Source organism: Clinocottus analis, unplaced genomic scaffold (genome assembly GCF_023055335.1).
Source record: "Clinocottus analis isolate CAN_PGR_092001 unplaced genomic scaffold, fCliAna1.0.p SCAF_19, whole genome shotgun sequence".
NCBI classification, from domain to species: domain Eukaryota; kingdom Metazoa; phylum Chordata; class Actinopteri; order Perciformes; family Cottidae; genus Clinocottus; species Clinocottus analis.
In genome coordinates, this window is record NW_027175920.1 from 1,063,336 (window position 1) to 1,087,249 (window position 23,914).

Sequence of the window (23,914 nt, forward strand, 5' to 3'; positions counted from 1 at the left end):
ACCCCGACCCTCTCTGTCTTTTCCTCTCAAGGTTGTTTGGATCCTTGTCGGTGTTCATCCGGTCCCCCTGTTGAAAAGGTGCAGGTGTAAAAACACAGTGAAGAGAATGATGTCGCTTTTTGGGTTGTTTTTTGTCATGATGCATTAAAGCGTGCTTGTTTTCAGGTCACTAACGTGCACGTGGGACTTTCAGGATTCAGCAGCTTTGACGCAGGTGATCGAGGACTCTGTGAGCATGTTGTATTCCTCTCTCTGGTTCTTTAGATTCGGGGGCGGAGGAGCTGGTTTCTGCGCTCAGCTCGTTGCCAGAGCGCCTGCGCTGGCTACCCCACCCTGTACACCCCCACCCTACACCCCCACATCCACCCCAACAACCTCCCCTCACCCTCTCCCAAAGCCCAGCCAGTGAGAGGTTCGGGTTACTGCGGCCACGCTCATTTTTCCATTATGAGTTCATCTGCCTGCAGAAAAAGGAAGCCGCTGGTGCAACCTGAGACCCTGGAGCTCTCCACCGGGGACTCTAGTCTTTCCAGTGCCCTCCATTTTCTCAATGAAATTCCTCTGCCTCTCTCTCTCGCTGAGAGAGAGAGGTGGGGGAAGGAGGAAGGAGTGCGTAGCTGCAGGAGGAAAAAAATGTTCTTCCTTTTTCTTTGCAAAGTGTCAGAGAGTTGGAAGGAGGAGTTTTGGAGGCGGGTGGAGGGTGTAGATACAGTGGAGAAGTTTGTTTGCCTTTTGGACATTTTGTTCTTGAGTTAGCTTTGCACACTGGGGAGGAGCTTGCCTTCACTTGGGAGACGGCTTGTAATGCCAAACGCTCCTCGCGAATCAGTTCAACCTTTGTCGAGATTCACGCTTCAGTGCGCCGGCACATGATGCGATTCATGTTGTGCACACACACGAGAGGAAACCGATCCGTCCATCTTGCTCTGTCTCTATGCACGACGGTCCAAAAACACACAGATAGCCGTGATATTGCCTTTTTTTGGCAGCACCAACCCCACACTAACCTTGCAAGTTACTTAAATACCCGTTCCTCTCGCTAAAGAATAGGATGTGTTGCCGATTTAATAAACAAAAACTGCCAAACATTCGCTGGTTCCAGCCTCTGAAGACGGACACATGCTCACGTTTTAGTCATGTTTTTAAATGTCTCTGGGTTTTGGAGAATGTTGCTCCGGCGTAACAAGCAACTTAACCTTTAACGGGTGACTTGTGTCTGCTGGACGGATGACTCAATCGCTGATTAAACAATTAGAGAAATAATTGTCCCCGTTGGCATATTTCACGCCCTCATTGAGTCACTCACCGGGTTCGTAGGTGTAGTCTGTGGGCTCCTGCTTCACCATCATGTGGGCTGGTGGGAACCTGTGTGGGTGAGGGTGTGAGTGCGGATGTGGGTGGTGTTGGTGTTGGTGTTGGGGTCCGTGCCCGTGTGCCGGCCCCGCCATGTGAGCCGCCCGCTCGTACAGCGGGTCGAGGTATTCTTGCTTAAAGCTCTGCTGCAGGTACGGCATGCAGGGGTCGGAGTGCTGCCGATGATAACCGCCTCCTCCGCCGCCGCCGCCTCCTCCTCCCCCGCCCGGACCACCACCAGCTCCGCTGCTGCCATGACCCGCCGGGGCGGAGGGCATGCGCTGGAAGGCCTGGCCTGGTGGCGGGAACTGGGGACACATGGGGTCACCTGAGGGGCCCTGGTACCTGGAGCTGAGCAACGAGAGACAGACGCTCATTTCAGGATCTCATGAAACTTAAAAAATAGTTTTCATAGAGCTAAAGTTTTGACATTTGCAAAAACACTTTTTCTTTCTTTTTTACGTTGTCATTACCGTAAAAGTCAGGTTACAAGCTGCTACTACCTTCGGCGGGTGTCGCCGCTGTAGCAAGCTAACGCTGCTGCTACTGCTACTACTACTACTAATGCCCGCTACTGTGGTTGTCGTGGAACTAGCGGAGAACTAGCGGAGAGCTTTAGCGGGGATCTAGCAGAGAGCTTGAGCGGGAAACTAGAGGAGAGCTTGAGCGGGAAACTAGACGAGAGCTTTAGCGGGAAACTAGACGAGAGCTTTAGCGGGAAACTAGACGAGAGCTTTAGCGGGAAACTAGACGAGAGCTTTAGCGGGAAACTAGTGGAGAGCTTTAGCGGGAAACTAGAGGAGAGCTTTAGCGGGAAACTAGACGAGAGCTTTAGCGGGAAACTAGACGAGAGCTTTAGCGGGAAACTAGAGGAGAGCTTTAGCGGGAAACTAGACGAGAGCTTTAGCGGGAAACTAGACGAGAGCTTTAGCGGGAAACTAGACGAGAGCTTTAGCGGGAAACTAGCGGTGAGCTTTAGCGGGAAACTAGTGGAGAGCTTTAGCGGGAAACTAGTGGAGCGCTTTAGCGGGAAACTAGAGGAGAGCTTTAGCGGGAAACTAGTGGAGATCTAGCAGGGAACTAGCAGCAGTGCTAGCTGGCTACAGAGGGGAGCTAACGGAGACACTCACTGAAGCTATTAGCGGCTTGTAACCCAACTTTTACGGTATATGAACTTAATAATGTAGATTTTAATGATGTAAAAATAATTGTATATGATACACAAGCATATTTACAAGCACAGATTTAGTGAAATGCAATGTGCATGTGTTCAAAACGCCCATCACTGCTGCCCCGCCGAGACCTTTCGCGGCGTGTCACCTGTGGTTGACGGGGTAACTGTTGCTGGGCAGCGGCTGCGAGGCGGCAGCCGGGTTCATGTAGCCGGCGTCGGGCCGTCCGGCCGTGGCGGGTTTCGGGGAGTAATGCTGCTGCATAGGAGACATGGGGGTCCCTGGGCAGGAGCTCTTGGCTCCTCCTGCGGCCCTTTTCTGCTCATAGGCACTGAAAAACACACACCAACACACATCATGAGCACACACACACACCTAATGGTCGTACCATGGAGGGTCAACACAGCAGACAGAGCTAATGGGCGCTCTCTGCTGGGGGAGGGGTTGGCGTTTAATAGCATGTGGTCAATGTTTTAGCTGCGCTGACTTATGCATGACAGCTGAGTCACTGGATGACTTTAAAATGTGGTTTTGTTCGTTCTGTGAAAAGAAGGATGTCAGTGAATATGCAGAGAGATAATAAATCAGCCTGTGCGCTAATCAAATTCAGATTTTTATTTTCTAAATAATAGCTTTAACAATAACAAAAACAGGAAGGACGTCTGGTGGAGACGAAGAGGAGGAGGAAGTGACAAACCTCGTGAAGAGGAGACATCACTCAAGGAAACTATGAAAATGTGTATTTTTTGTCTTTGTAGTTTGAAAAGGTTTAGGGGCAGCAGATGTGTGTACTTCATGTCACCTGGCATAAAGGCACTGCTCTCCACTGCTGGGGTAGCTGAAGCTCTGCTTGTGGCTACAGGACTGGCTGGGGTCGGATCCCGGGCTCTGCGGCTCCTTCTTGATCGTGACTGGAGGGCTGTGAAATGCCACCGCTAAGAGACACAGAGCAGACGGTAAAAAGGTTGGTTGGCACACACACACACACACACACACACACACACAGGGCTTTGTATATTCTCCTCTCAGGCGGCCCTGCCCCGATACTATACGGTCGTTAAGCTCGAACGCGAAAGCAAATACTTGTGTCTGCACAGGAATCTCCTTTAGGTGCCAGCCAGAGCGCTGAAGTGACTGTCAGCTGCAAAGCAACACAGGGCAGCAGACACACACACACACTTGCACACGCACGCACACACACACACACAACTGCATTCCAGCAGTCGTCGGGAAGCCCAAAGTGTCCTCGCCCACTTTTTCTCCGCTCGTCCAGACACAACAGCAACGCCAGAAGAACTTCACAGCGGACGCCTGAAGCTCGAAGCTCGAAGGTCGAATCTTGAATCTTGAAGCTTGAATCTTGAAGCTAAACAAGAGACGCCGGCGGACTGATGAAGTCAAGTGTCACCCCTCTGTCGGAGCGCCGCATGTGCACCAAATCATCAAGATGTTGTGAGCTTTTTTTTTTAACTTTTTGCCTTTGAGAAGGAAAACCCTGATAATGCCACGAGCACCAACACACACACACACACACACACACACACACACGTTCAATCTCCTGCACGCCGACCTGTCCGTCAAGCCGAACCGCCGCAGGGGAACCTTTTGCCTCGGCGGCCACAGGAACCTCCCAAAGTGGAGCTTCAAACTGCGCAGAGCGCTGGTGTTTATTATGCGAGGGGAGGTTTTCACCCGGGGAACCGAACAGGATGTTTTTCTGGTCCCGGCAGGGTAAACAGCAGCAGCTGTGCACTTCCAGCTGGGGAGGCCTGTATTTATGTGTGTGTGTGTGTGTGTGTGTGTGTGTGATCTCGCAGAGTGAATCTGTAGGCGCGCGGCGGGGAATGTGTGTGTGTGTGTGTGTGTGTGTGCGAGCTTTAAGTGTGCATCTGTGGGTGTGGACCGAGAGCTCGGCCCAGGTAATTACACACCGCCGTCCATTCACAAAAAGAAAAGCGTCTGAGGAGAGAGAGAGAGAGAGAGAGAGAGAGAGAGAGAGAGAGAGAGAGAGAGAGAGAGAGAGAGAGAGAGAGAGAGAGAGAGGACTGATAGAAAGTGGAAGATAAAAGGAGGACGAGTAGAGCGATCTAAAAGTGAGATGAGAGTCTGAAGTCACTTTCAAAAGTTCGGTGGATTTTTTGTCTCAGGAGTTTCCCTCAACTCTTAAAAAAATGTGATGGAATTTGTTGTTAAAAAAAAAAGTTTAACAAAAAGTTAAAATGATGACAATTTAAAAACCGTTTAAGCCATTTGTTAAAAAAAAAAAAAAAAAAGGTTAAATAAAATAGTAATTTTTGCTTCTCAAATATCAGGATGTGTCGTTAGTTAAACGTGAATAGAATCATTTGAGCGCTTCGTTGGACAAAACAAACTAATTTCAGGAATAAAAAAAGTTAAATTCTTTTTACAAATTAAAAAAAAAAATTTGAAGTTCAAAAAAATTGAAAAATCTAAACTTACAAATTTTATTAAAATTTTTTAAAAGTTCCCAAAAATTTACAAATTTTTTATTTACTTTTTTTTTTTACTGCAGCCGTAGTTTAATTTTTCAACTTTTTTTACATTTACAATTGATCGAACAAGTACGTCTGAGGACTGTGAGATCAAACAGCTCAGATTATCATTCACACACACACATAATCCCATGTGCTGAAATGTCAGGTATTTCTACTTCCTGTTTAACTCCAGCGTATATTTCTTTACTAATTATATATATATGTAAATATATATATATATATATCCTTCCCCTCCCTGCCCCATGTCCTCTCTCTCTCCCTCCCTCTCCCTCCCTCCCTCCCGGCAGGTGAGGAAGCGGCGGCTTTAGCGGCGGCTCAACGGGGGATTACAGAGCATTTATCCAGATTTCCCAGACAGACGCGACGGGATTCCAGAGCCTCCTTTAAGTCTCCGACAGCTCGTCTGCTCGTACGCAGAGACTAATAATACGAGTGTGTTTGTCTGTCTATCCACACACACACACACACACACACACACACTCCTTTCTCCTCCATGGTCGTGAACTCCTCAGAGTGGAGCCGCTGATGCGATCGGCAGGAATATTCCTCCCTTGATGTGGCGCTCGGTTTATGAGGACGTTTCCATTTGTGCCTGGGAACGGCGTCAGCTGTGTGTGTGTGTGTGTGTGTGTGTGTGTGTGTGTGTGTGTGTGTGTGTGTGTGTGTGTGTGTGTGTGTGTGTCCTTTCTGGGATATTAATTAATCTTGTGAACGAGCTTCGGGGCACAGTGTGTGGTGTTTGTGCGTTTGTCGTGTGAGACGTCGTTCCGATTCAATTAGCGGGAAATGTTTCAGATTTAACGCACACACTCCGTTAGTGAGATTAGGATTGGCCTCGTGGTTTTGATTAAAAACAAATTTGAACAATACTTGTTATAACTCCTAAAGTATCAGGTCATAAACACAAAGTCAGAGGAAGGTTTCTCCATTCATGCTCTCACTGAAATCATCCGGTCAGGTCCACTATCCTGCAATAATCCTAATTCTGGATTAGAAGAAGAAGGATGAGGAGAAGAAGAAGAAGAAGAGGTGAAGAAGAAGAGGTGAAGAAGAAGAAGAAGGATGAGGAGAAGAAGAAGAAGAGGTGAAGAAGAAGGAGAAGAGGAAGAAGAAGAAGAGGTGAAGAAGAAGAAGGAGAAGAGGAAGAAGAAGAAGAAGAGGAAGAAGAAGAAGAAGAAGAAGGAGAAGAGGAAGAAGAAGAAGGAGAAGAGGAAGAAGAAGAGGAAGAAGAAGGAGAAAGAGGAGAAGAAGAAGAAGAAGAAGAAGAGGAAGAAGAAGAAGAAGAAGAAGAAGGAGAAAGAGGAGAAGGAGAAAGAGGAGAAGAAGAAGAAGAAGAAGAAGAAGAAGAAGAAGAAGAAGAAGAAGAATCGGGTCGTAAACACAAAGTCAGAGGAAGTTCTCTCATTCATGCTCTCACTGAAATCATCCGGTCAGGCTCCTAATTCTGCAATAATCCTAATTCTTCTCTTTTTAAATCTGCGCTGGCGTCATAAATCAGAGGACAGACGAGGCTCTAAACACATTTGGGGATTAATCTGACGTCCAGGTCCAGGAATAGCCCTTAAATAAACAACACAAGCCTCTGGTCTCTACACACTGTCACACATCATAATCTGACTTCCCAGAATAAGTCTCAACGTGCTGCTGCGGTTCACTCAGGAAGAGTTATGTCTTCAGGTTCTGTTTTTAATCTCTACCTGCTCGTGGTTACATAACATCACACTTCTCTCATGTCACAGTCTCAAAGTTCATGAACTCCAGAGAAGCTCCAGGAAGAGAGAAGACAGACTTTAAAACACTTCTAGTGTGAGATTATGCAGAAGGATGGACAGGTATGTACGCCTCTATCTACTGGGAGAGGGGGGGGGGGGGGAGGAGAAGAAGGAAATGGAAAAGAAGAAGGAGAAGAAGAAGGAGAAGAAGAAGGAGAAGAAGGAAAAGAAGAAGGAGACAAAGTCAGAGGAAGTTCTCTCTTTCATGCTCTCACTGAAATCACCCGTTCAGGCTCACAATCCCGTTATAATCCTAATCCTGCTCTCTCTCTCTCTGAGAGGGGCGGAGCCTAAGTGTCAGATTCTCAGCAGTTTCTCAACTGATGAGGTCAGAGGCCTCTTCCTCTTCCTCGGCCCCGAACTCCCGTCCTCTTATCTCCTTTTACTAGAGTATCCTCCCTTCTTTCTCCTCCTCCTTCCAGCTGAGCAGGTGGACTTCAGACGTAAATGTTGGTTCTTAGGAGGGAGGAGGGAAGGAGGGAGGAGGGGAGGAGGGAGGATGCAGGGTGAAAGGTGATGGTCATGGTTGAGTGCTTCAGGAAGTAGAGGGATCATTACAGGGGGGGGGGGGGGGGTCCATTCAACATACACACCACAAACAAATGGCAGGAGCAGGGATGACACACACACACACACACACACACACACACACACACACACACACACACACACACACTGGTGGTGCATGTCAGGAAACACAACTGGATTCCTCAAAGAAGCACAAAGTGCTGACGGAGCGATGACAACTCTTTGGTTTGAGCTCGAATGACGACGACGGATTAAGATTATAAATCATCCCACGTTAGATGAGCAAGCTTTTAAGAAGAAGAAGAAAGAGGAGGAGGAGAAGAAGACGATGAATGAGAAGACGAAGAAGAAGACGAAGAAGAAGAAGAACAAGAAGAAATAGAAGAAGAAACGTTTTTGGCCTGAAAACCTAGAAATTAATAATTTCATGCTGGATAATTTTACCACTAAATCAGAGACATACGTCACAAATAATTTACATTATTGTTAAAGGACAATGTACTGTACTTATGTACAATTGTGATGTGTACTTGTACTTTACTTTACTCTCTATGTGAGGAATAACACAATACAAGTACATTTATACCGTTATTTTGGCACAACAGTGTTTAATAATGTACAACAAATATCAGATTCACTCTGTTTTGATGAAATATGTATTCATGAGAGAGAGAGAGAGAGAGAGAGAGAGAGAGAGAGAGAGAGAGAGAGAGAGAGAGAGAGAGAGAGAGAGAGACACAATATGATCCAGACGTTTGGACTGCAGAGTGTATCCAGTGTTTCCACTGATGCGTGGAAACATGTGCTGGACGTGTGTGTGTGTGTGTGTGTGTGTGTGTGTGTGTGTGTGTGTGTGGTCACTGCACAATCAGGAAGACACAGATAAAGAGAGCGAGGCTTCTCCATCAGCCTGAGTGTGGCTCCATTAGCGTCTTCATTTGATTGACAGCTCGTCTTCTCCGTCTGATAAACTTCTGGCCGCTTGAATATTTAAAAACAGTCGCTTGTCAGATTCCTGCCACAGCGAGCCCGACGAGCCCGACGAGCCCGACGGAGAGAGACGAGGCCGTCGCACGACACAAACGTGGAGATTTCTCCTCGCGTCGTCGTCGGTTAATAAAATGCTTTCTCGTCTCGTTGACTCACAGGATGCAGACCCGTCGTGGGAAACGTCCGTTTCTGCACACGTCAAAGTTTCACTTCCCCGTTTTCTTTCTTCAACTGGAAGTCGATTGCGAGGCTCATCTGAAGTGTTCGGGGATGTTTTCTTTGTGGGAACAAGTGTCGCTCTTCTTCTCAGAAAAGATCCTCTTGTGGCTCCGTGTCGTCCCAATTAACTGGACGCCAGTGTGGAGAATACTAATTTAACCCCCGCTGGGATGATTAAGTTGTGCTTTTTTCAAGAGGAGAAGAGGATGTGACTGAGGGGGAGGGAAAGAGAGAGAAAGAGAAAGAGAAAGAAAGAGAAAGAGAAAGAGAGAGAGAAGTGCATTTACACCTCTATTTTATAACTTCTAGCATGATTATGAGCCAAAATGCCTCCATGCTTCAGCGCCGAAACAAGATCCCACCTACTAATAACACACCTTTCTGGAAAGGTTAGGACTTAAGGAATCCAAATCTGCTACACAAATCCCTACAAAATAAAGTTTTGACATACTGGGAAGGTGTTTTAGTAAAACAAACGTGTCGTTCGGTTCAAAAATAGAAGTTACTTTGTTCTATGGGAAAACATTGTTGGAGTTTTTTGCGCGCTACGGCTTTAAATCTTCAGGAGCTTCTGCTGGTGCTCTACGACCCTTCAGGGAAGCCCAGCTTCTGGGTTTACTTTGTTAAAAGGAACTCATCACGAGTTTAGTGAAACGTCATATTTCCACGCTCTGCAATACAAAGCTTTGACATATCGGGAAGATGTTTTATTAAAATAAAAACACTTTGTTCTATGGGAAAATGTTGGATTTTTTGCGTACTGTGGCTTTAAATCTTCAGCAGCTTCTGCTGGTGCTCTACGACCCGGAAGCTTTGGCTGTTTTGTGACTTTACAGGTAGAAATATGACGTTTACAACAACGTGAATTACTTTGTTAGATTCCCACAATCCTCACGGTCACGTGGATGTGCTTGTTATTGAAATCTGACTTTGTTAACTTATCACGAGTTTAGTGAAACGTCATATTTACACACTGTGCAAAACAAAGCTTTGACATATTGGGAAGGTGTTTCAGTAAAAAAAATTTTTAAAAAAAGGCTAAAAAATCTAAAAGTTACCGTTGGATTTTTTGCGTACTGCGGCTTTAAATCTTCAGCAGCTTCTGCTGGTGCTCTACGCCCTGGAAGCTCTGGTCGTTTTGTGACTTTACAGGTAGAAATATGACGTTTATACGGACGTGGATGACTTTGTTGGATTCCCACAAGCCTCACGGTCACATGGATGTGTTTGTTAGTGAAATGCGACTTTCTTAAAAAAAAGGTACCGATCACGAGTTTAATAAAACGTCACATTTTCCTCTCGGTCGCATCAAGGGTGTTAAATCGGTAAATGTCCTCACGTTTTCCCCGTCGTCCGCTTCCCCTTGTCGATTGTGCCGCGTCGGCTTTTCTTTCATACGTAAATGGCCGTCGAGCAGACATAAATCTCGCCGCCCCGCTGCTGTTTAGTGGAGCCGATACAACACAACACGGGGGGCTGGATGTAATTAATCTGGCACCATATTGACTCCCCTCGCTCTGCCTCCCTCAGCCCCGACAGAGCCGCCCCCTCTTAACGTTTAATGTGCCGATCGATCCCCCCCCCACGCTTACCGAGATGATATAATGAGCCGCCGCCGCCCACCAGGGTATCGTGGACGTGTGTGTGTGTGTGTGTGTGTGTGTGTGTGTGTCCAGCAGGCCTTATCAGAAGGCGATAACACACACACACATGCAGAAAGGCCGGGACACCTTGGTTGAAATTATCGGCACGCAGGCCGAATGCACCAATTTTTCTGCCCTCCACACACACACACACACACACATATATACACACACACACACACACACACTCTCTTTGTGTCTTGATCAGGATCTGAAGCGTAGCTCTTGACGGCACGTTTGACCCGCTCCTCCCCTCCATATCTGCCCCCTCCTGCTGATTTATCTGCGCTTTATCTTTATCAATCCATCCATCAGCCTCCTCCATCTTCCATCTTCCATCTTCCATCTCGCCTCGCGTATCGACCAGCGAGGTCGCACGCCGGCTTCTTAGCTCTCAGCTCCACACACACCTACCGGTCTGTGTCAGCGGGTTACAAGGCCCACCCTCTGCAGCGTAAGAGTGTGTGTGTGTGTGTGAACCTTCAGGAGAGCAACAGAGGAGGATCCCTCAAGCGATAGATGTCATGTGACCAGAATGAAATAACCAAAAAAAACGAGTTACAGCACATTCAATGAATATGACGAGTAGTAAACTACTGGTACACGATCCAAATAACCAGGACTGATTCAGGTCCAGGACTTTTTCTTCAGAAAACACTCTCAGGGATGTACTGACACACACACACACACACACACACACACACACACACACACACAGCTCCTCACTCTCCTGTAATAAAACACACACTGCCGTCCTTTCACAAAAGCTCCGCCGCTGACACTCGGGCGGTGCTGCTTGGCTCCACCCCCCCTCACCCTTTACCCCCCCCCCCCCCCCCCATGGCTTCAACATGGCTGTTCTGAATCAACACGCAGGAGAACAGCTTCCACCTCCCCGCTGGAGGCCGTTAAACGCAGATTACTCCGCATGCCCGGCCTTCACAAACCCCGTTCTTTCCATTGGGGTTGGATCGACTAGAGATGACAGAACGATGCTGTGAACTCGCAGAAACTATTTGGGTCTTTTCTTTAGGATCCTTAACGGGGAAAAAACACTAAAAACCAAAAAGATGGCGGCAAAACCTGAGAGCTTAAAGGTTCACCCCACAAAAGAGGTTAGATCTTGAAAAACAAAAACTAAATAGGCCTCCACCTCTCATAGGTGTTGTTAGTGGTGGTATAACCCCCCCCCCCCACACACACACACACACACACACACCTCCCCTCCCCCAACACCATGAATGAAGGTTCACTCCCCTTAACTCAATGTGCTGCCTCAGCCAGTCTTTCACAACCAACCCATTCATAAAACTGCAGGGCTGAAGTTTGTGTGTGTGTGTGTGTGTGACTGTTGGTGTGTGTGTGTGTGCGCGTCAGGCCAACTGTGTTTGTGTGTGTGCATGAGTGAGCGGTTGAGAGGCTGTCAAAAGAAATCATCTGTTCGCGGAGAAGAGAAATCAACCGTTTTACTCGTAAGCAAAACAAAAACGCTGCAACAAACACACACATGGGGAGAGAGAGAGAGAGAGAGAGAGAGACACACACACACACACACACAGAGTGGTATCCATGCAGGCACCTGGCTGTTTTTTTTTTGCACACTTTTTGTTGCATAGCAGCTGTATTTTGGAAAGCGGAGAACACAGAGCTGCATGTTTGTCTTTCAGGGAGAGAGAGAGAGAGAGAGAGAGAGAGAGAGAGAGAGAGAGAGAGAGAGAGAGAGAGAGAGAGAGAGAGAGAGAGAGACTTGGTTCTCGCCCTTCGGCCCAACTGATCCGGGAAAAACATCCTAAAACAAGAAGAAGAAAAAGAAGAAGAAGAAGAAGAAGGAGAAGAAGAAGAAGAAGGCTGTGAATTCGTGGCCAAGCAGAACACACAGAGCCAGAGAGACGTCCTCGTTTCCTTCTTTCCTTTCCTCTTTATTTTTAGATTATCAAACAATCGTTCCAACTCCTTTTTCAAACACAGAAAAGCAGAACACACCGGGTTCCTCCGCCTCGACGGCGAGGATCTGCTGTTTCTTTGTGACGGAGACAAAACCAGCTGTTTGAAGACGCCTCCTTGTTCTTTAGGAAACTTTAAAAACACACCAGTACGTGTAGGAGATGAGACGCAAACAACTGGATATGACGACAACACTGAGACGCACTAAACACACAAGAGGGACGAGCTTCTCTCTCTTTTCCTCGCTGCATCCTACAGCCACAACTTCCTATATAATTACTGCAAGGCACACAAGCAAACAATCGTCCCACACAGCGCCGACGTCGCTGGATTAGTGCACATCTTGGAACACTCAGTGTGTGTGTAGAGAGAGAGAGACGGAGAGAGAGAGAGGGAGAGAGAGAGGGAGAGAGGAGAGGAGGTGTGGGGGGAGGGGGGGGGTCGAGATTTTTTAAATTCGACTTAGTTTGTACAGACACAGGAAGGGAAGGAGGGGTTTGGAGTATCCACTTGGAGAGGAGGAGGGGGAGAAGTGTAGTACTGAAGGGCTTTTTTATGAATGAAGAGCGAAGGAGAGCAGTGGAGGGAGGGAGGAGGGAAGGAGAGAAGGAGGGAGGGAGCGAGGGAGCAAGGGGGAGGGAGAGGCACACTTCCTCTTGCGCACACAGGGAAGAAAATTTATGAATGGGTCACATCTCCCGAGCGGCTTCGAGTGTAAACAACATACTTGGACAAAGAGGAACGAGCCGAGGCGAAAGCTGCAGACGCTGCTGCTGCTGCAGACGCTGCTGCTGCAGACGCTGCTGCTGCTGCAGACGCTGCTGCTGCTGCAGACGCTGCTGCTGCTGCAGACGCCGCCGCTGCTGCTGCAGACGCCGCCGCTGCTGCAGACGCCGCCGCTGCTGCAGACGCCGCCGCTGCAGCAGACGCCGACGCTGCAGACGCCGCAGACGCTGCTGCTTCAGACGCCGCTGCTGCTGCTGCTGCAGATGCCGCTGCTGCTGCAGACGCCGCAGACGCTGCAGACGCCGCAGACGCTGCTACAAACGCTGCTGCAGATGCCGCTGCGGCTGCAGACGCCGCTGCTGCTGCAGACGCCGCAGACGCTGCTACAAACGCTGCTGCAGATGCCGCTGCTGCTGCAGACGCCGCTGCTGCTGCTGCTGCTGCTGCTGGCGCCGCCGCTGCAGACGCAGCAAACGTTGCAGATGCCGGCATTTTGGTGGTTTCAACACACACACACAAACTAACAGCAGCGACATGTTCAAACTCTTCTCAATGAAGTCTCTGCACCGTGAAACTGACTGACACCTCCATGTGCCCCCTCAGCCCCATCCCTCCTCCTCCGCCCCCCAACAGACAAAGGGATCGCTCCGACAGCCCGGCGTCGGGTGGAGGAGAACCCCCGAAGGTGCTGTCAACGCCAAAAAATGAAACATTAATCCTCATCTCCTCCTGATGAGGGTTAAAATTTTAAAAAAATCACACATCCTGAGTCCTTTTTGTTTTTATTTAGGCCGATCAAATAAGTTCAACGGGAGGAAAAGCGACGGTGTGTTGTTATCACCGATGACTCAAATACATTTAAACACACACACACACACACACACAGGTCAGCAAGTACACAAAAGCTGCATGTTTGCGTAACCTTCCCTCGATGGCGGCCTGCACAGAGCGCCGCTTGTTAGCCGAGAGAGAACGAACCAGATGAGATAGATTTACCAGATGTGCAGGTATTGCACAATCCCCCCTCCCCCTCCCCCTCTTCCCCAATCTAGCATTCCTACATGTGTTTTTGACTCTCTTCTTCCTCTGCTGTTGTTTCCCCTCTCTCTCTCTCTCTCTCTCTCTCTCTCTCTCTCTCTCTACCACACCCATGCAGGTAACAACCTGACTCAGTAAACAACGTTTATAATTTATTTTTTTTACCAGGGTGCCGTTTTCATTGCAAAGCCTCAATTATGTTTTCCCGTCAGCTGGGAGTCGAGCTCCGCTTTATGGCCCCTTTTTTTTTTTTTTTAATGTGCTTGAGTTTCCAAAACAGGTGAGTCACCTGTCTCGTACAGCAGACTGCGAGGACGCAGGTGAAGGAAAACACACACGGCCATTTTATAGACGCTCGGAACAAACAAAGACGGATAAATTCATGGCCGCCTGTCAGCTTCCAAGTGGACTCTGCTGCTTTCTGACCGCGACCAGCGGGAGGGGGGGGGGGGGGGGGTGTAAGTGAGCTGCCCGTCAAACCGAAGCCCCCTCCCCCCTCCTTTTTCTCCCCCGTGACCCTCGCAAATCACACCCCGGAGGTCAACCGTTAGCGGAGGGCCTGACAGCTGATTGGCCGGCAGGTCGCGGGGTTAAGTAGACACGACCCCGCCCCTCGCCTGCCCTCTGGGGTTCATCTGCACTTCCTGCCTCCGCATTGTCGGCGTCCGACGGACGGCGACAATGTCGCGATGTGTCACCGATGTTTACACACACACACACACACACAAAAGGCACACCGGGAGGGGGAGGCGGCGCCTTTTTTGAGTGGCAGCGAAAGCTGTCAGATGAGGTTTTTCTTTTAAGATTCCTATTCTTTCACCAAATTCGACTCCAGATCTCCTTTTTCCCCTGTGTTTGAGTCGTCGCAGGAACCCGAAATTAATTACAATACTTGTGTTTATTGTATGGATTTGTTCAGCAAAGTCTTGAGAATAAAATGTATATCTTCAAAAAAAAAAAAAAACACTTCAAATTTTGATCGTACGTATGAACATCCGGCATGATATGAACCAGATTCCACCAAAAGAGCCTCCTGGAGCGTCAATAAGACACCTTTTTGGAAATATTAGGACCTAAAGAATCAGAATCTGGAACAAAAATCACAATAAAACAAAGTCTTGTCCTGTTAGGAAGGAGTTTCAGTCAAAAAAACTGTGTCGTTCGGTTCAAAAATGAAAAAAAAACAACGTATTTTATGCCAAAAAGATTGTCTGAATGGGGCATGCTGGGACTTAAAAATGGGAGCGGGAGGATCAAGCACTTCAGCGTCCTTGCTGGAGATGGAGACGATGAATGGGGACGGAAAACACACACACACACACACACACACACACCCACACACAGTTTGCAGAGCGACACGTACTCCCGCCCTGATCCTGAATCCTCATTGTTGAAAACACACAACAAGAAAAAGGGAAACGCATTCAAATCGGCGCTCAGTTGTGCGGCCAAAGAATTTGCGTTCCCATTTTACACCTTCCGATACGCACAAAGGCCCGTCGTTGTACCTGAGGCCCCCGATTCATTCTGGTCGGGTTGTTTTTTTTACTGGTTTCCTGGGAAGTCCCCATTCAGCTCTTTCAAAGCTATGCAAATGAGCGGCGGCGGCGCGTATAAGAAGGAGGCCGACAACCAAATTCCCCTTTCCCGGCACCCTGAGGCTCATTAGGCCTCCAGAGATTACTGTAACCTCAGCGCGACAGTTTCCATGTGCACGGCTACGCGTACGGTCACGGCGTCGCGTGGCTTCCTGTTTTATTTTGAAGTTTGACCTCTGTGTCTCCGTCACTTCCTGCTTCTGTACGCCTCGTTTCTGATTGTGTGTCTGTCTCCTGATGGACTTCACCTGTGTCTCGTTACCTTCCCCTTGTATTCAACCTTCTGGAAAATCCCCCCCGCTCCTATTTTAATACCCAGCATGCCCCATTCAGACAATCTTTTGGCTTAAAACACGCAAGTTTTCCATTTTTGAACCGAACAAAATGTTTTTTTGACTGAAACTCCTTCCTAAGAGGCCAATTATTTGTTTTATTGTGGTTTTTGTTGCATATTATGATTCTTTAGGTCCCTATCTTTCCAAAAAGGTGTCTTATTGACGCTCCAGGAGGCTTTTTTGAGGAATCTGACTCAAATCATGCTGGATGTTCATCCTTACAATCAAAATTTTGAAAGTCATTTTATTTTTTGGAGATATACATTTTACTCCCAAGACTTTGCTGAACAAATACATACAACAAAACACAAGTATTGGACTTAATTTGGGGTTCATACGACAACTGAAACACGGGAGAAAAACACTGAAACACTGGGAAAAGCCGGTCTGGAGACACAGGTGGAAACAATCAGAAACGAGGCACACGGGGAAGCAGGAAGTGACAGCGACACAAAGGACAAACTACAAAATAAAACAGCAAAACGTTGCCTGATTTGAATACACTTTTAAAATGAGGTATGTTCCTGCCATATGATGATCTTTGTGATCAGAGGACACATGAAGTGAAAAGTACTCACAGTTCTCGGAGTGGAAATCGGGGACAAACTGCTCGTCGCTGTCAGGAACCTGAGCTGAAATTACACAGGAAACAAAAACATACATTAATATTATTATTATTATACTTTGGACAAAATGTGCCCGTTCTTTCTCCGTCTCTTCTTTCCTCTCTCAGTCAGTCTTATTTTTTATCCCGTTGAAATCGGAGTCCAGCTTCGTTCAGAGCAGGTTTTTTCTTCGCAGCGTGTCAGCGCTTTGCTCGTCGAGTCGATCGATAACACGAGAACACGGAGCCGCTGGACGCCGCTGAACGCCGCCATGTTGAACCCGCCGGCCGGCACGCTTTCTGCTTTTTTTATTTTTGATTTACGACCGACGGCTCTTCAATGTAAAGTGCTCGAGTGAGAGGGGAGAAAACACAAATAAAACCAGGAAAAATGTGAAATAATCCAATATTCTTGAATCGAATTTGAAAAGAGGAAAATGGTATTTCATCGTCTTATCTCATTTCCCCCCGATAGTCACTTGATTACACAATAACACAAGCTTTTGTCTGTCCATCAAGACAAAGAGAACAAAGGTTGGTATCCGATCATTAAAGTAAAGTAAACTCCACGAGTGCATCCGACTCAAGAAAACAACCCAAATTTAAATCCTTTAAGTAAATCAGAGCGCCACGTCACACAAAAACCATCACTTTGATAGAACGATGCAAAAAAAGTTCAATCTGTGCAAAAGAAAGTACATATTGTACCTGCAAATAACCAGTTTTACACTAAATATCTCTTCAGCATAACAATAACGTTCAACCTGTGCACAACTAGTTCAGTGCAGATATGTTTCCATGAAAGTACGCTGTGTATTTTATGTATAAAGTTTTATGTGTGTACTTTTGTACCATGTTTGAGTCATCAGGTCGCCGGTTCGATTCCCTAGTTCTCCCCCATAGTTTGCATGAAAAAATGTTTATGAGCAAAACACGTAACATGCAGAGAAAAGTTTCCCTGCTGAGGGATTAATTTTTCCCCAAAAAAATTCTCAAAATTTAAAAAAAAGAAAATTAAAAAAAAAATTTCAAGAAATTTAAAAAATTTTAAAAAAAAAAAAAAATAAAAAAAAAAAAAAGAATTAAAAAAAATTCTAAAATTTTTTAACAATCTGCCCCTCCCTTCTTGCGCCCCACCTGCAATACCTCTGCGCCCCACTAGAGGGTCGCGCCCCGCAGTTTGAGAACCGCCGACCCCTCAAACTAAATCACCTTTCTACAAACCAGCTTCTTTCTTTTCTCCTCGTTGTAGAAACGCAGACGGACTGAACCGGCTGAACGAGCTAAATCTGTCAGACGCTGCGACGACGACGCGGCGATCCAGAGTCACCTCGTCCCGAAGGGTCATGGGCTCCAACGATGGAGGTGGAGGAGGAGGAAGGTGGAGGAAGGAGGAGGTCTGGCTCTCGCTGTCAAGAAAAAAAACCCCGGCGCGGAAAAACCAAGAAAACCAGACTCCAAAATCTAGAAAGAAGTCGAGGTTGAAGCTCCTGCGGCTACGCTAACTCAAGCTTTTCCCTCACACTGTTGTAAAGTTGTAAAGAAAGAGCAGTGGATGTGTAACGTGTGATTTCACCGGCAGCGGCGTCCAGTTTCACTTTGAGAGAGACTCTCGCTCAAAGAATCTCATCCGGGATTTAATTATATATTTAAAAAGAAGCAGCAGTCGGGGTGTCGAGCCCAGGTGCAGCAGCCAGACACACACTATTGTGTGTGTTTTTTCCTCCATTCACAATTGTCCCTCTTGGAGCTTTACGTCACACAAACAGCTCAAATCATTTGACTGCCGACACCCTGCGAGAGGTCAGGAGGTCAAACTCAACCCACGACGGCTTTTTTTTCTTCCTGTGAATTAATTAAAACGTAGAGAAGGACCGACATTAATCTGGCAACGCTCCAGACATCCACGAGTTTCTGGGCATAAACAATAAAGAAGTGTTTCCATCGTTGCTCTCACTGACGTCACGGTGCGAGCCAAACGGGGGAAAAGTTGACGGCCATCGTTAAATATCATGAACTCAACATCGGAGACGTAACGGGCCAACGACACAAAGTGGTACCACGTTTAAGCTCCCATTTTTAAGTCCCAGCATGCCCCATTCAGACAAGCTTTTGGCATAAAATACGCATTTCTTTTTCCATTTTTGAACCGAAAATACGTTATTTGACTCATTTTTTAACCGAACGACACAGTTTTTTGACTGAAGCTCCTTCCTAACAGACCAAGTCTTTGTTTTATTGTGATTTTTGTTGCAGATTCTGATTCTTTAGGTCCTAATCTTTCCAAAAAGGTGTCTTATTGACGCTCCAGGAGGCTTTTACTAAGGAATCTGGCTCATCTCATGCTGGATGTTCATAGTTAGGATCAAAATATCTTTTTAAAAGTTTTTTTTTTTGCAGATATACATTTTTTTCCCAATACTTTGCTGAACAAATACATAATAAACACAAGTATTGGAATCAATTTGTGGTTCCTACGATGACTCAAACACAGGAGAAAAGAGGTCTGGAGTCAAAATTAAGCAGAATTTTGCAGGAACACAATCAAGGACCCGAATCAGACCTCAACAGCCTCGTTTATCTCTTGCTTCACTTTCACAATCACGGCCTCCCATACAATGACACACACACACACACACACACAAACACACACACACACACACACACACACACACACACACACACTCGGCAGAGGAACCAGAAAAGCGAAAGAGAGACGAAAAAAAAAGAGGAAGTAAGAAATTCAAATCCACTTTTCTCGTCCTCGTCACGCTGCTTCCTTCCTGCTCGGAGGAAACCGGACGACGGCGTCTTGGAGCATGTTCAGATGAAATCAAATCGATTCCTCACACACACACACACACACACACACACACACACTCACACTCACACACACACACAGGCATCCTGTGTATCTCGCTGTACCGTAATAATATTAGCCTCCTTTTAACTTCTTGTGTTCTTCAGTCTGTCGCCCTCGGGGTGTGTGTGTGTGTGTGTGTGTGTGTGTGTGTGTGTGTGTGTGTGTGTGTGTGTGTGTGTGTGTATAAAGTGAGACAGAGCAGAGGCCGGTCTCCAGCTCTGCAGAGCCGACGATCAATCACAAGCGCCGGCTTCAACGCGTCCGCAGAGGAACATGCTGGACCTCGTAAAGAGAGACGGGGAGGGACGAGCGCCAGGCCATCGTGGTAACCCCGGCGTGTGTGTGTGTGTGTGAGAGAGAGAGAGAGTGTGTGTGTGTGAGTGTCCGATTGGTTTCCAGGAACACCTCGTCGGGGGCTTTGAGCTGCAAGTCGGCACAAGAAGGAACGCATGTTTATACGAGCGCAGACGCGCGTTCTCCCCGACGCTTCCAGGCACCTTGAGTGACTTTTTTCTTCTCCTCTTCCTCTCTTCCCCTCTTCCTCTCTCTCGGTGGGAGATCCTGGAGGAGGAGCTGAGCAGCCCTCAGTCACATAAACCTTAAAGGCCAAAATGAGACAAGATGTGACAAGCTCCTGAACTCTTGCCATTCGGCGCTTCGCCCTCTCGTCTCGCTTCCGCTCTGCTTTTGGTGGAGAGAAAAAAAAAAAAACTCCCTCCAGCGATACGAGCAGCTTTTCTGTGTTTTTTTACAGTCTTGGTGAATCCCTCACAACTGCAATCAGTCATGATAAGGTCTTTAATTAATGCAACAGGAAAGGAGAGGTCTTAGGAAGCTGAAAACAAGCCGGTGCTTAGGCTTAAATAAGACTTTGATGGAGTTACACTTCCATCTTTTTCATTCACCCGGTGACTCCAAGACAAGATACCGCCCAAAAATATTAAAAAGGGAACAAACTTTACAGCTGCTGCTCGTGTGGATACTGCTGGCGAGTACAAAGTGCTGCTGATACCGACGCAAACATCTTCTTCACTCTTTCTGACCCCTCACAGGACGCGTTGCTCACAAGTTGCACGAATCTCAGAGGCCGATATCTCAGCGACGCAAATAAAAAACCCAAAAGTCACAAGAGGCTGAACGCCAGTGTGAGGAAAGTGAGAAAACCTGAACCTTTAAGAGAAGGAAGGAGGGGGGGGGCTTTTTACAGTGAAAACCTGTGAATACAAACAAGGCTCCAACTTTGAAGCGACACCCATTGTCGCGGTTTTACGGGGCTCTCGGGGCCTCGGGGCCCTTTTGTCTGCTGCATGAGAAAAGGTGAGGAAAGCTAACATAGGATACCGCTTCGTGTCCCCATTAACAGGAGCAGGGGCTCTATTTAAATGTCTGCTGCCCCCCCGCTGAGCCGCTCGCTGCAGACTGCGCAGCGAGCGGCTCAAAGTCAACGCCGCTGTTTGGACATGACGTCATATTTCGATCCGAATTATGGAGGAGAAATCGCTTCTTTTCATCCATAGAAACAAAGCAACATACCGCCACTTTTTATTGGATTTCACGAGTAGTTCTTATTGGATCTGTCGGCTTTGATTGTTTCACTGATTTTACTGTTTTAAGAGGTTAAATTCCACCTCAGTTGGACTCAACTTATGGACTTCCTGTTGTTGTGTTGCCTCACTTTTGGTGTGCTTGTGTAATTCCTAGATGCATTACACAGAATATGCAATCAGCCATAACTTCAAGACATAGAAAAAAGTACTTTATGAGTCCGATATGTCCGTCCACTAGTAAAAAAAGTTGCTTTTACTGTGATGATGACAGTCCACCTGGTCCTTTTTATCTGATTTATCAATAAAAATGTCAAAAAATACTCTTTTGGCAAATTTATTTTCCAAAATAAAGGCTTAAAACAGTGTGTAAAAACTAAAAAAAAGTAAAGAACCATTCTTGAATTGTCATGGCATTGGTAAAGCGACGCTTCTTCGAGTTCAGAATCCGCCGGAATTACGTCGATTGTGCAAATATCCGCGGCGCTACAGGTGAAATGAGTTATGCGTGTTACTTTCTGTGGCCGGGGTGCGTACCAACATGAGAGTTCAACACCTCCGTCCTCCTGCTCAGTGACGCTCAAACAAAGTGACAACGAGCAGCTAACAGCAGGTTTTTCCTCAGGTGGACGCCACTTAAAATCCTCCAGAATGAAGCGACGGACACAAACTAAACACACACCTCGTGGTGCGCGTCTCTCACACACACAGACACACACACACAGTCCTGCATCCTGAGGAACAGGCCCGGTGACTCACACTGGTGTTGTTGTTCCTTTCCCCCTCTCTCTCTCTCTCTCTCTCTCTCGACACACATTATAATTACTGTATTAGCACTCACATCATCATTGCACTTATTAAGTCTGCTCGCTGACGCTCGCCGCGGGCCGCCGGCCTCATTTCATCGCTATGCGCCCGAGAGTGACACAAGCCAAAACAGCCTGTTTGTTTGCTTTGGCCCGCTGGCTGGCACGCACGCCACATGGCCGAAATAGGACATGCTCAAAGCTAATAATGTCCCATCTGTGTTCTCTCTGGCAGCGGCGGATGCTTTATGAGCATGTGTGTTGCATCAGACACTTTGGGACAGCAGCTATAAAGGGAGGTTGTCCTTTTTTTTTTTTTTTTTTAACCAAAGTGCATGAATAAGTGTTTGTTGTAGCCGGGAAGCAACCTGCGACGAAATGCTGACAGATAAATCACCAAAGAGTGGAAAAGTGTGGGTTTTGGGGCATTTTAGGGTCTCTGTGTTTGCCGACAGACACGTCATCGACACTCATGACGGATTCGCCAGAGAAAAAGTACAATTTAGAGAAAGAAAAGCGGCCTGCAGGCACATCTCACCTTCTGTGAGCCATGTCTCTTGGAGCTGGCTTAAATCCTGGAAGAGGTCTGGACAGAGAGACAAGAGGAAAAGAGAGAATAATCAGCCATATTCCTCTCCTTCTGATGTTTTAAATGCAGTAACAAAGCCTCACACTGACGTCGCCTGTCTGTGGGTTTGATGTGATGTCAACATGCGTCACGTAAAGAGAGACTTCCAACTACTTTACCTTCGGATTCCTGAGGGGGTAATTCTGTGTCCATGTACTTCCTTTTCGCTGCCATCAACAGTCTATTTAAGGGCCCATTTCCATGCGACTTCTGCAACAAACAACAACAAAAAAACATGTGAACATAGAAGTGAAGACTCTGCACAGGGACACGGTGTCAAAATGCCATGTTTGATGAAAGTGGCACGCAAAAGGGAAGACGTTTGACAAAGAGAAGAAGAAGAAAGAAGTCATTTCTAAGAAGCTGTAGGATTGAGAGCCTTTGCTGCAGCTGTATATATGTGTGTAGTACAGATGTGAGCATGAGCTGCTCATAAAACGACACATTTCTTAGTCAGTGGAGGCAACAAACGCGCTGTTTGCGTCTGAAGAAAAGTGACCATTTGGCACGTTGACGCGCGCTCCAGCCGGAAGATCCGCGGGGCAAACATCACGAAAAAAACACACAATATGATTAAAGTTTTGTGGGTGAGATTTTTGTTTTGTTGTGTCAGTTTTAAGGGGTGAGAAGTAGTTTTTTGTATCGCGCGCACACAGACAAAACTCGTGCAGACTCGAGACGGAGAGAGAGAGAGAGAGAGAGAGAGAGAGACATAGAGTCCGGTTGCAGAGTCACACAAACACGCGAGCATTCGCAGTAACGTAAAGATTTCATCCATACGTACATTTGCTAAAGTGTAAGGCACTTGCTGGTCCAAATATCCATCCATCTTATAATCCATCCGTTAACCGTTTGAGGTCATTTGGGCTGAGTGGAGTGGGATCCACGCACAGCCTGCAGAGAGAGAGAGAGAGAGAGAGAGAGAGAGAGAGAGAGAGAGAGAGAGAGAGAGAGAGAGAGAGAGAGGAGGGAGAGAGAGGAGGGAGAGAGCTGCTTGTGAATGGAGCTGCGTGGAGGCTGCATGCATAATGAGCTCCATTCACAAAAAAAAAAAAAAAATGCCGAGGGGAAGTGATGGCGAGTGATTACCCAGCGGGCTGCAGCCCTCTTTACAAATCTCCTTTTTGTGTGTGTGTGTGTGTGTGTGTGTGTGTGAGAGAGAGAGAGGCAGCACGTGACGTTACCTTTAAGTTAAGGTAAAGGTAATTCCGCGACCTGAGCAGCTCTTTCTCCACGTTTAAAAAAAAAATGTTTTTTTTTTTTTTTTGCACAATAAAGTTTTTTTGGTTGTTGTTTGTGTGTGCACGGAGGGATTTAAATGCGACACGTCGTGCATGAATTACGGGTTGTTGTTTTATATTTAGGAGACTGCTCCTTGAGGGCTTCTTGCCACGTCTCTCCACTTTCTTTAGGAAACGAGTCTGAAGCTGTGACGGGAAACAGATGTGTGTGTTTTTAAAGTGGCGTCAAACACAACACAACTACTTCGACGTGTTACGCGCAGAAAGCGGGAGTTTAAACGCACTCTACGTGGAAAAAGAGACTTTTGAGCGCCAGCTGTGCTGTCATTTCTGTCGCAGACATGATTTTTTAGAAGAGGGAGACTTGCTTTTCTCGCTCGCGGCCAGAAGAGGC

The 23,914-nt window shown here is 47.0% G+C and overlaps 1 protein-coding gene across 1 annotated transcript in view; it reads right to left on the reverse strand.

Annotated features, from left to right (window-relative positions):
* etv4 (ETS variant transcription factor 4) overlaps window positions 1-23,190 on the reverse strand; it is a 30,347-nt gene extending 7,157 nt beyond the window's left edge. The window contains exons 1-7 of the mRNA XM_068582604.1: window positions 23,064-23,190; window positions 22,399-22,489; window positions 22,190-22,237; window positions 16,413-16,466; window positions 3,328-3,460; window positions 2,674-2,856; window positions 1,307-1,704 (exon numbers count right to left, since the gene is read on the reverse strand). Coding sequence (XP_068438705.1) covers window positions 1,307-1,704; window positions 2,674-2,856; window positions 3,328-3,460; window positions 16,413-16,466; window positions 22,190-22,237; window positions 22,399-22,489; window positions 23,064-23,120 — 964 coding nt within the window. The 5' untranslated portion in view covers window positions 23,121-23,190. The remainder of the gene's footprint in view (window positions 1-1,306; window positions 1,705-2,673; window positions 2,857-3,327; window positions 3,461-16,412; window positions 16,467-22,189; window positions 22,238-22,398; window positions 22,490-23,063) is intronic.
* Between the last annotated feature and the right edge of the window lie 724 nt (window positions 23,191-23,914).